General features: G+C 35.1%; 1 protein-coding gene across 2 annotated transcripts in view; it reads right to left on the bottom strand.

The window, feature by feature from the left end:
• The window catches only part of LOC139698693 (semaphorin-2A-like), a 185,556-nt gene that overhangs the window by 13,746 nt on the left and 158,140 nt on the right, over nucleotides 1-13,670 (bottom strand). For both annotated transcript variants that reach the window (XM_071597570.1, XM_071597568.1), the window contains 8 exons: nucleotides 12,483-12,573; nucleotides 9,823-9,874; nucleotides 8,740-8,802; nucleotides 8,434-8,541; nucleotides 5,830-6,100; nucleotides 3,933-4,163; nucleotides 2,506-2,742; nucleotides 610-786 (listed from right to left, as the gene is read on the bottom strand). In XM_071597570.1, the coding sequence (XP_071453671.1) occupies nucleotides 610-786; nucleotides 2,506-2,742; nucleotides 3,933-4,163; nucleotides 5,830-6,100; nucleotides 8,434-8,541; nucleotides 8,740-8,802; nucleotides 9,823-9,874; nucleotides 12,483-12,573 (1,230 nt within the window). The remainder of the gene's footprint in view (nucleotides 1-609; nucleotides 787-2,505; nucleotides 2,743-3,932; nucleotides 4,164-5,829; nucleotides 6,101-8,433; nucleotides 8,542-8,739; nucleotides 8,803-9,822; nucleotides 9,875-12,482; nucleotides 12,574-13,670) is intronic.

Below are 13,670 nucleotides of genomic sequence, written 5' to 3'. Positions count from 1 at the left end.
AAGTAATGACAAAACAGCTTTTGATAAGTCCTAAAAATGTATTTTTTGGAATTAGAAAACTAATCTCCAGCATAGGATACCATTTAGATGTGTATATGCAGTTATGTAGATAGAGAGGATGACATAAAATCAATGACATCCATTACTTTAATTATGCAAAAGTGATTAGAGTATGAAAAATTAAATTTGTTAGAAAAAAACATACCAAGAGGTTCATAATTACCACCATTTCTAACATCACCTTGTATATATAATGCAATGTATCAAGTATTTTATCTTGCCTATCCATAGTCGCCATGATTCAGCGCAAAATCTTTCAAAATTACTTTTCCCCAAAATATGATTTTTTTTGGGAGAGCTTAGTGTCAGGGTAAGAGGTAGAGCTTAGCGTCAGGGTAAATGTAGGGAGGTAAGGGTTAGATTTGGGCAGATATGGTAAGGACTATTTTGCAAAAAAGACAATGTTGACAGGAAAATTCACTCATCAGTTTGAGTAAAATTAATATTTTTGATATTCTCCATTGTAAATTATACCAATGAAAATGAAGACATGACTAAAATTCTGATTTAAAAAAAACATAGGTCTTAAACTATGAAGTATAAACTTACTTGAACCAATGTACATAATGGTATACATGGCATCCTTCCCTTGGACAGAGCTATTCAACTTCTCCACGACTATCTGAGTGAAAATTACATCTCTCTTGTAGAATGCAGGCTTAGAAAACTCATGTTCAACTGCCATGTCCATCAAGGGATGAGATCGGATGAAATTCAAAACAGTATCTGCAAGGAGTACATGAGGAGTAAAGATTTAGACATGTTTATCAGGTAGATAAAGATTTAAACATGTCAAGCAGGGGAGAGTTAGGGGGAGATTTCATCTTGCACGTTGGTGTGTAAAATCATTGGATATACGAGGACGGACCCAAAAATAACACGAATGTTGCCGTAGATTCTTTAGTTCTCAATATATTTACTTTAAATTTTGTTCACCTTCAAAGTATTCCCCATTGACTGGGATGCACTTCTCCAAACATTGCTTCCATTGTTCGATACATTTCTGAAATTCATTTATCGGGATGTCCTTAGGCCTTCTAGCGATTTTTGTTTTACCTCCTCCACAGTGTCAAAACGCTTTCCTTTCATGTCCCTTTTGAGTCTGGGGAACAAAAAGAAGTCACAGGGAGCTAAATCCGGTGAGTATGGGGGGGTGGGCAATCGATGTCATGCCATTTTTTGTCAAAAACTGCATTATGGAGAGGGTGGTATGAGCTGGCATGTTGTCATGATGGAAGAATCAGTCGCCTGTATGCCAAAGATCTGCTCTTTTCTTCCGGATACTCTCCCTCACTCTCTTCAAAACCTCCAGGTAAAACTTCTGGTTGACAGTTTGGATCCGGGGGAAGGAACTTCGAGTGCACAATACCTCTGCAATCAAAGAAACAAATGAGCATTGTCTTGATCTTTGATTTCAATTGGTGAGATTTTTTTGGACGATGAGAACCAGCTGTTTTTCATTGGCTAAATGCTGCTTTGTTTCAGGATTGTATCCATAGCACCACAATTCATCACCAGTATTCACCTTGGAAAAAAATCAGTGTCCTCTTCGAGCTGATTTTGAAGCTCAAAACATGCCTGAACTCGACGCTCCCTTTGCTCGTTAGTGAGATGGCGAGGGACAAATTTGGCTGCAACCCTTTTCATATGCAAATCTTCAAATAGAATCCTCTGAATTGAACTCCATGACACTCCAAACATCTCACAGAGTTGATCATTGATTTTGCGACGGTTTTCACGATTGAGGGCATTGATTTTGTCGACGTTTTTGTCAGTTCTTGATGCTGATGGACGGCCTGAATGAGTGTTGGTCTTCAATTGACATTTCACAATTTTTAAAACGAGTAAACCACTCGTAGACTCTGGTTTTGCTTAGGGCTGATTCCTCATAGCAAGTCTTGAGCATTACAATAGTTTCCGCGGCAGATTTCCCCAACAGGAAACAAAATTTCACTGCAGCGCGTTGCTCTTGATAATCCGCCATCACGTTTTTTGCCGAAATGAAGAAAGTTGTTTCACTGAAACAGCTCTCACGGATGGACCGATCCAGTCACAGCAATGGGGCCACGCATACTGACGCAGGAGGAATGAGCCTGACATACGACCGGCCGAACAAAGGCTTCCCCCACTCTTGCTCCCCACCGCAGCGCAATCCCTGTAACTTTTGGGCCCCCCCTCAATGACAAACAAATTATGTTCATAGATTGAACTGAAAAAATATTAGCGAATGTAACTACATATGATACCAAAGTACCGAAATGCAAAGTTGAATACGCTGCATTCGATGCAACACAATTGACTCCTATCAATCTGTGGGAAAGAATCCTTTATGCTCAATTTTTCATGAAATTATGTCTCATTCAAAAAAAAATTTTCTAACTCATTTGAGTGGTGGTCGATACCTTTAAAAAGGCACAGAGAAATTTCAGGTGCTGAATTTCGTACCAGGAAGGGTTTCGGTGTCATCAATACACTGGCCTGGCCTTGGCTCTGGGATGCGATTGGACAACACTGGCAACCAGGCAGAGCTACTGGTCGCCTGTTCCTTGAACCTGTCCGCAAAAGCTTGCTGAACAGATTCCAGTGTAAAGGAGCACACAGCCGAACCCATGAGGCCATTGTTGGACGTCGAAAACGTCCCGTAGAAATGGGTGTCATCCCCTGGGATTTTGTACATGCTCTCTGCAATGAAATGAAAAGAGAAAAGTGTTATTTACCAATCAAAAAAGTACCTTCTCAAATATATTACTTGGGCTAATTGACATAATAATAATAATAATAATACATTTATTTATCCAGCAATCAAGTAGTTACAACTGCTACACTTGATATAAGACACGTCAGGGGAAAGTGAAGAAATACATTCGTGGATACAAGACACATATCGAGCATTATTAAGAAATTCAGCAATTGAATAAAACATTTTTGATTTTAAGAACCTAAGTAGATTGACTTAAAACGCAGCCACAATTTCATGGGCCTTAATCTCAGCTGGGAGTTTATTATAAAGTTGAAGGCCCATAAAAATTTGGGTCAGCACCTGCATTTTTTATGCATCCACATAAAAAGTGCAGCTGCTCATTCTGCCTTGTAGAATATTTGTGGATATTGCAATTTTTCACCTATTCAGATATTTCTTTTTGTACGTACTACTAAATTAAAAATATAAATACATGGCACTGGCAATACATCCAATTTTTTAAACAAGGGACGGCAAGGGGGCATTGTGTTTTGCTAAACTCATTAGCCGAATGGCTCTTTTTTTGGACCCTGAAAATAGCCAAAGTCTTAGATGATGAACCCAAGTAAAGGATACTATGGGCTATGCGAGAATAAAATTCACCATAGTATAGTGCACAGAGAGCAGCCACTGAAACTGTGGGTCTAATGGACCATATTAAAAAGCAGGCCGAGCTTACGAGCTCGTATATGATGGACAAATAATGATACATACCCAATATGATCACTTTTTACTATGCCGCATAGGCATGATACTTTTTTCTAGCACTTAAAAATATCAAGGGACTAAAACAAATCACTAATGAAAAACTCTATATACTATATTCTCATTCTTATATGAAAACCTATCAGATTGTATGGTCATCAATCTTCTCACTGAAGCATTACAAGGATATTTCTTTCTGTCTTTCAAGTCTAAGTTATTCAAAGAACTATAGGGGATATTCTCCTGATGATAAACAGATAAAAATGGACAAAAAAAGGGACAAAAAAATGGACAAAATCATATCAGATGACAATTCCATAGAATAATATTCTTTCTACACAACCATCAGGTGGGTTGAAATGATAAGTTATGATAGTAAACCAGCACTGCCAGAAATTAAAAAAAAAATACTTCTCATGTTACTTACGAATTTCATTGAAGTAAAATGGAAATTCCCCTGGTATCGAGCAGTTTAGCCTTGCTTTGAGGAACGTTGCCCAGTTCTGACTGAGGATGTTCTTGCCTCCTGTGTCTCGTTTACACACTCGGGCCACCCTAGAATAGATACTCTTGCCACAGTTGATGTACTCCACAGCTGTCTCTCGGAAGAAGAAGAATACATACTTCCCGACGTCAAAGGATGCCACGAAATTAGGCTCTGCAAGTAAAGAAAATGGTAAAAAAAAAACTTAACATAAATTGATCATGATTATTTAATTTTTTGTTGATCATAAGTGGAGAAGGTATGCTTAATTTTGCAAAACATTATTCCAAAATGAGATTGCATTAAAAAATTACCTAGTTCCATAACTACATTGAGTTTAACCCAACAAAACCTTACATTGTCAGCATACAAGTGCATATGTACATTAACTACAGTGAACATGGGTGCATTATTATTATTATTAGGTAATCTACCGGCTAAGGTAGGTTTTTGGATGGACATAATTACTAATTAAATAATTTGTGACCCCTAGCAAAACACAACATCCTACTCTACATCAGGTCCCTCTTCAGCTCTGAATACTTTCTTCCTCCCTTCATCCCGTCCAACATCCCTATCCTGTTCCTTCCCTTTCCTCGTTTGCCTAACATTCTCCCCTCAATCACAGTCTTCAACATCCCGCTGCCGGTCAATACCCCCTTCATCCACTTTTCCTGCCTCCACAGGATTTCTCCCAACAAACCCCTCTCTTCACCCACCATACCAAGTACTTCCTCATTTGTTTTCTTCTCTGTCCATTTCACCTTCTCCATTCTTCTCCACACCCAAATTTCAAAAGCCTCCAATCTACGTCTATCCTCCTGCTTCAATGACCACGTTTCTGCGCCTTACATAGCTACGCTCCATATCAATGTTTTTACGAGGCTTTTCTTAATATCCTTACTCAACATCCCTGTCATCAACTCCATCCTCCTTGGGTAAGCTCCTTTCCCTAGCAATATTCTTACTCTTACGTCCTTCCTAATTTGACCATGTTGGTCCAAAACACCTCCGAGATACGTAACCTGTTCTACCTGATCTAGTTTTTGCCCTCCTATTTTAATGTTTAGCTTTGCCTTTTTCCATCTTGCAAATCGCATAACCTTTGTTTTATTAATATTGATTCTCATCCCATTACTGTCGCTCTGAATTTCCAATTCACTCAGCAATGCTTGCAACCCCTTGGCTGACTGACAAACTAAAGCTTGGTCATCAGCAAACCTAACTGATTTCACGAATTCCCCGCCCACCTTCATTCCTACCTCCAGTTCTTCCCATGCCTATTTGATCATTTCCTCTACATACAGGTTGAACAGCAACGGTGATAATGGGCAACCCTGCCTTACACCTCTTCCTAACACTGCCCAACCGGACTCCCCGTTCCCCACTCGCACCTGAGCTGTCTGAGACATGTACAGGTTGCTGATTAGCCTCCTTTCCCTCCAATCTATTCCTATTTTCTGCAATATACACATTAGTTTTTCCATATATATATATATATAAATATATATGGAATATATATATATATGGAATATATATATATATATATATATATATATATGGAATATATATATATATATATATATATATGGAATATATATATATATATATATATATATATATATATATATATATATTCCATATATATATATATATATATATATATATATATATATGTATATTTATACCTACATATATATATGTTTATATAAAAACCTAGAAAAATATATTTATATATATAGTAGTGTAACAATCTACATTGTTTGGTGTCATGTTAGATAAGGCTTAGAAGTGTAGGAGCTATGGGGCTTTAAACCCATATGCAAATGTATTTACTTACTATCAAGCCACTTGGAATCGTATTTCAGAGTCCGCTTGAATGCAAATTCCCGTCTCCCGGTAGTCAGGTTGTGCAGGTCAGTACGGAATATGACAGTATCGGCTTTTGTGAATTCTGCATTGGTACCACTGTAGAGACCTGGCAGATTCCCTGGATTGCCCGTCTCGATCCAAACTGCTGTCGAGTTGTCATTCGGGTCGAAAGGGCACTTTGCTATCCCTGTCCCAATGCCAGGGACATACTCATGGCGTGGTAGATGGGTCAGATTGGACTGTTTAGATGAGAAAGAAGAATTAGCTTGTTTTTATGAACTTTTCATAAAGTCACTTTAGTTTGAGGTGTCAAACTAATGATAAATTCCAAGGTTTGTCTTCATGTTGCATATTTATCACATGAAATCATTATATTGCAAAGGTTTCCAAAAAAATTTCATCTGGCTAACAAGCAGAGGACCAGGTCCATGGATGACTTATTTCAATGAGATGTGGTGGTTATTCTCCCAATAACTCTACGATAGGAGTATATGTTTAGAGAGTCAACATTTTACAAGATAATTATGCTTAAATGTCACCAAAATGGTCTAACCTCTGACACCATGGTAAAGTGTCCAAGGTATAGGCCTTACGATCAACTGTCTAATTCCAATCCAGGTATATTTTTTTCAGTTTTATTATAGATTCCTTTTGGCTAATTAAGTTATGACACTTTAGGACTAATGGTTTTAAAAAAATTAAAAAGTTTTTTCCAATTAGCTGGTATATAAGTTTTTTGATACAAATCATACTTTTTTTTTATATTTCTGTTGGATATTTTCATTCAATTTCTAGTGATTCAAAAAATTACTGCATTTAATTTTTAGCCAAGCATTGACCAGGGAAATATATGCCTTAATACCAACAAAAACATTGGATTGATTAATGACACAAGTGTCAGAAAATTACGGATATTTTATTCACACGGAATCAGGTGACCACTCCTAAAGAAATCATTAGATACTAATGAAACATGGAGAGCAGAGTTAAGAAGATGCTCCAAAAGCAAAAGAAATAATGGAGCACTTATAATCACAGTGAATGCTAGAATAAAAAGGAAATGCAGTAAAATATAGACATGCTGTAGAGAGAGAAATGAAAAAAGATATGATAAAAAAGTAGAAGAAAAAACAAATGATAGGAAACTCAAATTTACCACTCGAATGATGAAAAAAACCAAACAACCTGTCCATCAGGGAGGAATGAATTTTCATTGTTAGCCATAGTCGCATTTGCTTAGTCACTGAATCAAAACACTTCTTTACATTTCACATGATAAAATGACTCATCAAACATATGCCCAACTTTACTGCTATATTTAAACACCCTTATCTCTCAAATTAATGTCTGCCTATGTCCAAAAGGAGGTAGGCAGGCATCTTTGTGATCAGGGAACTTATGGGGATCATGAATAAAAAATTTAAAGGAAATTCATTGTAGAAGTACCTGATTAAGATTCTACAGAGCAGAAATGTAATTGTTTGGATTTTTTTCCATAGAATTAATAACAAGACTTTTGATTATTTCCAAAATTTCCAGATGAAGTGACAAAAGGCAAAGAATGACTACATGATCCTGTGTTGAGATGAGTGACAAGTAGGCTAGATTTCAATGATGTAAACAGAATATTCCTGCAAGCTATAATACATAAAGTAAACTCTCGGATATCTGTGTATGTTTTGTACATTTTGTGGATTATACGTCCTACTCCCTCTTACCGGCAAATGACAATTTCAGAAAAATTACAATACCTTAAAAAGTTAACTGCTTTGAAACTTACAAATGCAAATACATAGTTTTACAATACAACAAATAAGTCATTAAACTCTCTTCATGGTATTATTTCAATTGGTATGACTAAGATGAATCCATATCAGCAATCTCTTTTTTTTTTAATATTCCTATTTTGCCAGCCATTTAGTTTTTCCTAGCTATAGATTAGTTTAAATTTCTGAGGGAAATACATTCTGCTATTCACTTTATGGTATTTCTGTGTTTTGGTAAATCTGTAATTTTACCAAAGAATCTATACTACTCTTAAAATGGCTGAAAAAATGAAAAAAATATACCTTAAATTGCTAAAAAAAAACTTTAATTAAATACAAGGAATGTAAAAGGAGAGATTCTGTATATATGCATATATCACGACTATATTATCCGCATATTTCGGTTAATTGCGTTTTTCAATTATAGATGATTCATCATACATCCATTAGAATTGATAATTGAGAGTTTTCTATACATGGAAACTATTGACATAGGGACACATAAAATCTAATTGTAGCCCTCTGGTGTAACAAATACCAATTCACCAATTTTCCAGGCAGAAATGGACCTCTTACTATTTCAAAATATTCAAGTTGGATTACACCAAGAGCACCAAAATGATGTAAAAATGACCATTTTGCGAAAAAAAAGGATTATTAATTGATAGTTTTATAAAATTCCAAAAGTCTGATAAACCAAGAATTAGATCTGACTCTTTTCTGGCAAAAATGTTATTCTTCACCACTGGACTGCTAATTTTATGAATCGAAACTATGCCATTCTAAAATATTCCACTGCAACTTACATGGATAACCCAATCCTTTGGACTGTGAGCATTAGTACCACAGATGTATAATCTGCTCCCATCTGCCATTGGCTGTATCACACGTATGTGATTCCTGCAGTCAAAGTGCTATGAAAAAGAAAAACCAACATTAACATGACTTGATAATATACTTTCATGACTTCCACAATTAAACATCTAATATTATTCCATGACAGGCAAATGATTTTTCAAATAATTGAATTTCTCATACACATATTTTAGAAGATTTCTTGATTCAAAACATTGCAAAAAGTAACTTAAAACATTGAAACAACATGTACTTACTTCAGATTTCCCCCTGGAGACACAGTTCGCAACACTGCTTGGTTCCAAACTGAGTGAATCCCTCTGAAAAGGAAGAATAAAGCATCTTTAAGACTCTGAGATACAAAAAAGTAACCATACACCAAACAGACTAATGTATTTTTTTCATGTAAATCATGCCTTTTGCAATAATACTGAGGTTTTTGGTGACATATTATTACAAGTACAAAGTAATTGTACATTAAAATTATTATTAGTATTCCGCCACTTTAAGGTAGGTTTTGAGTGGACAGTGGCCGAATACTCAAACATTTGCAAGCATTCAACATTCACCATTGCCAATTCCGAATTCTCTGCATCTACCATTCTTTGCCTCCATTGGATATCTCCAAACAGCCCTCTTTCCTCTCTCCCCATACCATGACTAGCACTTCCTTGTTCCTTTTCTTTTCAGTCCATTTTCACCTTTCCCATTCTTCTCTGCTCTCTACACAACCATTCACCATTTAAAATTTTTCACTTATCTTTTCTTAACATCCATACCTAACATCCCTATCATCAATTCCCTCCTCCTTAGATGAAATCTTCTTCGTCAACTGCAAATTTTCTCCTTAAGTCCATTATTCTTTGACCATCTTGCTACGAAACAATCACAAGATAGGTAACTTGTTCTGCCTGGCCTAGTTTTTTTTACCCCCTGTTTCCAATTTTTAACTTTATATTTCTCCATCTCAAAAAATCTATAACCATTGTTTTGTTTACATTGATTTTCATCCCATACCTATTGCACTGACTCTTCAATTCACTCAGCAAAGCTTGCGAACCATTGGTTGACTGGTAAACTAAAGCTTGATCATCAGTAAAAATGCAATGTCACATTAGTAAAACTAGTTATTTACATAGTAAAACTAGGGGATTAGCAATGAGAAGTCAAATGAGCAAAGTCTTTATCAATGAAATTCAGTTGGTTTACTCAACAACTGCTATTATCTCAATATCAGAAGAATTATGGATTTAGACGAAAAATGTTTCCATGATAAGGCATTTAGATTGGGATGTTCGGCCTTTGGTGCATTTAAAATCATAAATACATTAATTACTCACCTCACAGTCAGATCCGGTGATATTAGCCGAATTTAATCTGTACACAGCATCCCTAGAATGAAGTTAAAAACATTACTTTAATCTCTCGAAGAAATAAAATGTTGTCACGGACAAACGAAAAAGCTTTGGAAATTCCCCTAAGACCTTATTCATTATAGATTTTTTTGACAGGTGCCTTAAATACTCTGGATATTTTTTTCCCAGAGGAGGAACTTCATTTTCAGCGACTAATTTTGAAGCCATGCCACTAATTGTAGAGAGATTCAAAATTACAATGAAATAAGGGGGTAAAAGTAGATCTGTGTTCATTTATACTAAAATATTTTTAATTCAAAACCTGTTTTCAACACACATTGAACATAATCTTCAGGCATCTTCAGCAATATTAGATTGAAATTTGGTGAAATAAGATGTTTTTAGTCAAAAAGAGAAGGAAATTAATTTTCCCCAAAAACATTCATAATTTCCACCAAGTATGTAGATATTTCAATGACAACATTAGAGCAAGTCAGTATAGATTATTTCCATCCTTAATAAACATCGCAGCTATTCCTTAATTCTGAGTCACATCCCTTAAATTCAACAAAATTTAGACTAATTTTTACAAGCAATATCAAATGAATATCTTGTACTGAATCAAAAATAACTAAACTGAAAAGAGATGCAGGAGAAGACCGACAAATTTTAGCATTGTCGTGCTGTATTAAAAAATTTCATTAAAAGGATATTTCAATTGGAGAAATAGTCGAAATTTCAGGATTTAAAAATTTTGACTCAATAATTAACAACCATTTAAATTAATAAAACAGTTTCTGACGTCACTTGGTGGAAATTCTTCATATTGAACGAAAAATTAAATCACTTGGCTTTTCCGTATAAAAAGTTTTTAATGGAAAAGCCAAGTGGTTTAATTTTTAGTTCAACCTTTTAAATTGCATTATTCCAAACCTATTACTGAAAAGAGAGACTTTTATATCCAAATCATATTTCATAAGCAAACTATTAATAAGGGATCCAACTAAATGAGAATGCACAAAAATATTTCTTACAGTTGAACATAATTCAACTTAGGCTACAAAATCAAGTCGACAAAGTCATAGATTCATTAACATGGAAGAAACACTGTTACCTCATAGATTTTTTTTTAAGGTAATGCACCGGTTAAGGTAGGTTTTTGGATGGACACAACTACAAACAAACATTGTATTACTCATAACAAAACACAAAATCCATCATCCTACTCTATATCAGGTCCATCTCTGAATACTTCCTTCCTCCCTTCATCCCGTCCAACATCCCTATCCTGTTCCTTCCCTTTCCTCGTTTGCCCAACATTCTCCCCTCTATCACAGTCTTCAACATCCCACTGCTGGTCACCACCCCCTTCATCCACTTTTCCTGCCTCCATAGGATTGCTCCCAGCAAACCCCTCTCTTTGCCCACCATACCAAGTACTTCCTCATTTGTTTTCTTCTCTGTCCATTTTACCTTCTCCATTCTTCTCCACACCCAAATTTCAAAAGCCTCCAATCTACGTATATCCTCCTGCTTCAATGACCACGTTTCTGCGCCTTACATAGCTACGCTCCATATCAAAGTTTTTACGAGTCTTTTCTTAACATCCTTGCTCAACGTACCCATCATCAACTCCCTCCTCCTTGTGAAAGCCTCTTTGCCTAGCGCAATTCTTCCCTAAGATAAGATTTATTCTATGACCAGGTTTCGATGTATTACATCATGTTCTTTAATGCCATTCCTTCTGCTGTTAGGCGATTGCCGCTTATCACTCACACTCCACAAGTGGACCTCAGAGACTTTGTGTACTGTGCCTAACATGTTTCATTCAAACTTTGTATTTTGCAATCCCTATTTTGAAGTTTGTAATAATATTCTTTCATCCTTGAACACTTGGATAATCATGGCCAATATTTCCATACCCAATTTGCGCATTCCAACACAAAATTAAAATACCTTAACCGGTAGATTACCTTAAAAAAAAAAAAAAAAATATATATATATATATATATATATATATATATATATATATATATATATATATATATATATATATATATATATATATATATATATATATATATATATATAAATTGCCAATAATTTGCAACATGAAAAGATTCATAAGTCATTTCTGGTATTGTTTCGGGTTAATTGTTGAGTAATTACTGAAACATCTGTTCATTCAGTCAAAAAAAATTTTCATTAGCAAGTATTGATTTGTTCTAATTTGATAACTACACAAGATCTATGCACTTATGAAACTAGAAATACGTCTCTGTGACTACATAATGTCAATTTACTAAGTACAAGGCCTGTGGCAATGAGTTGTAATATACACACTAGAAGCATCCAAATTCATTAAAACATGAAAAAATACTGTAAAAATTCAAAATAAAATCAACAGATTATGCTTTGGACAACTATTTTTTTTACACGGTAAATGAATTCCTGAATCATTAAAAGTCTCAAAATAGCAATTACATATATTTGGATTTTTTTAGAGGTTAAGATACATTTGGTATAGTAATGACGATAATTCTTATTATTTGTAGGTTATCATTGATGGGTACTACACATGAATATCTCCTGTGACCAATAGAGTTGACCATTATTTTAACATGTAGCATGACAATCATACTCACATAGCACCAACATATAAGGAATCTCTTGCTTCATCCAAGAAGAACGTTCTGTAGAAAAGCTTCCCACAGCTGAATTTCTTCACATAGTCAACTGAAATGAGAAGGCATTGGTCAGCCTGGCATTACGGTAGTGGGAGAGACAATGGTAAACAAAGTACCCCCCATATTGGTAAAAATATCTCTATTTCTACAAAAAAAAATTAGTTTTTTGCATCAGGGTTGTTGAGCACACTAATTTAGTAATTCTCGACATGTCAAGGGTTAAGAAAATCTTCAAAATTGTGAATTTGCACAAGGAAGTTAGAACCCCGGTTAAGTGAAGAATGGCACAGCGGAGATAACCCATTTTTTTAAAATTCTAATATCACTCTATAATAGCATTTACAATTTAACAATATACAGAATACTGTTGTGTTTTAATAACATATTTCTTTAAAAAATACAGTCGTTTGCTTCACTAGAGTAGATATGTCCACATATTCATTACATAGAAAGTCATTCAGCACAAAGTAAACTGATGACAGAAATTACCTCTGGCCACTCTGATATAGAAATTTATAATAATAGCATGCTTTGTGCAAATGGATTCAATGTATCATGATGTTAAATTTCACTTTTTTTCCACACACCCCTTTTTTTTGGGAAAATTAATAAATATGATCTATGAAAAACAAGGGAGACCTGGGAGAATCTTGACATGAACTGTTAAATGTTGGATCAAAAATCATCCCAACTCAATATATTGATAGATAGGTGTCACATATATAAAAATAAAAATCAATAAAAGTTTTAACTGTTTCTTCCAATACCATTGGCATTATGCCAAGCATGGAATAGATACAGGATATGCAATAAATGTTCACAAATCATACCACAATCTTGTGCTTTAACATACGATTTCATTTAATGACAAATGCTTGTTATATCCGAGGCATATATCATAGAGTAAGGGCCGTTTGCTTATATTTCAATATTGGCGCTTCATAACACAGTTTTACTCCTGCAGCGCCATCTACTGATTCTTTGAGAAGCTATAGCAGCATTTGTTTTGCTTCAGAAGTCATTTGCTTGTCCATGCATGCAAACAACAATGTCCGCGACAATCGTTCATCCCGCCAGCTGTGAAGTGCATTGTTCTGTCATACGATTCTTGAACGCAAATGGATTGTCGGCCGCTGAAATTCATCG

Source organism: Hetaerina americana, unplaced genomic scaffold, assembly GCF_022747635.1.
Source record: "Hetaerina americana unplaced genomic scaffold, ioHetAmer1.1.p SCAF_9, whole genome shotgun sequence".
Taxonomy (NCBI): domain Eukaryota; kingdom Metazoa; phylum Arthropoda; class Insecta; order Odonata; family Calopterygidae; genus Hetaerina; species Hetaerina americana.
This window is presented reverse-complemented; position numbering and strand designations above follow the sequence as displayed.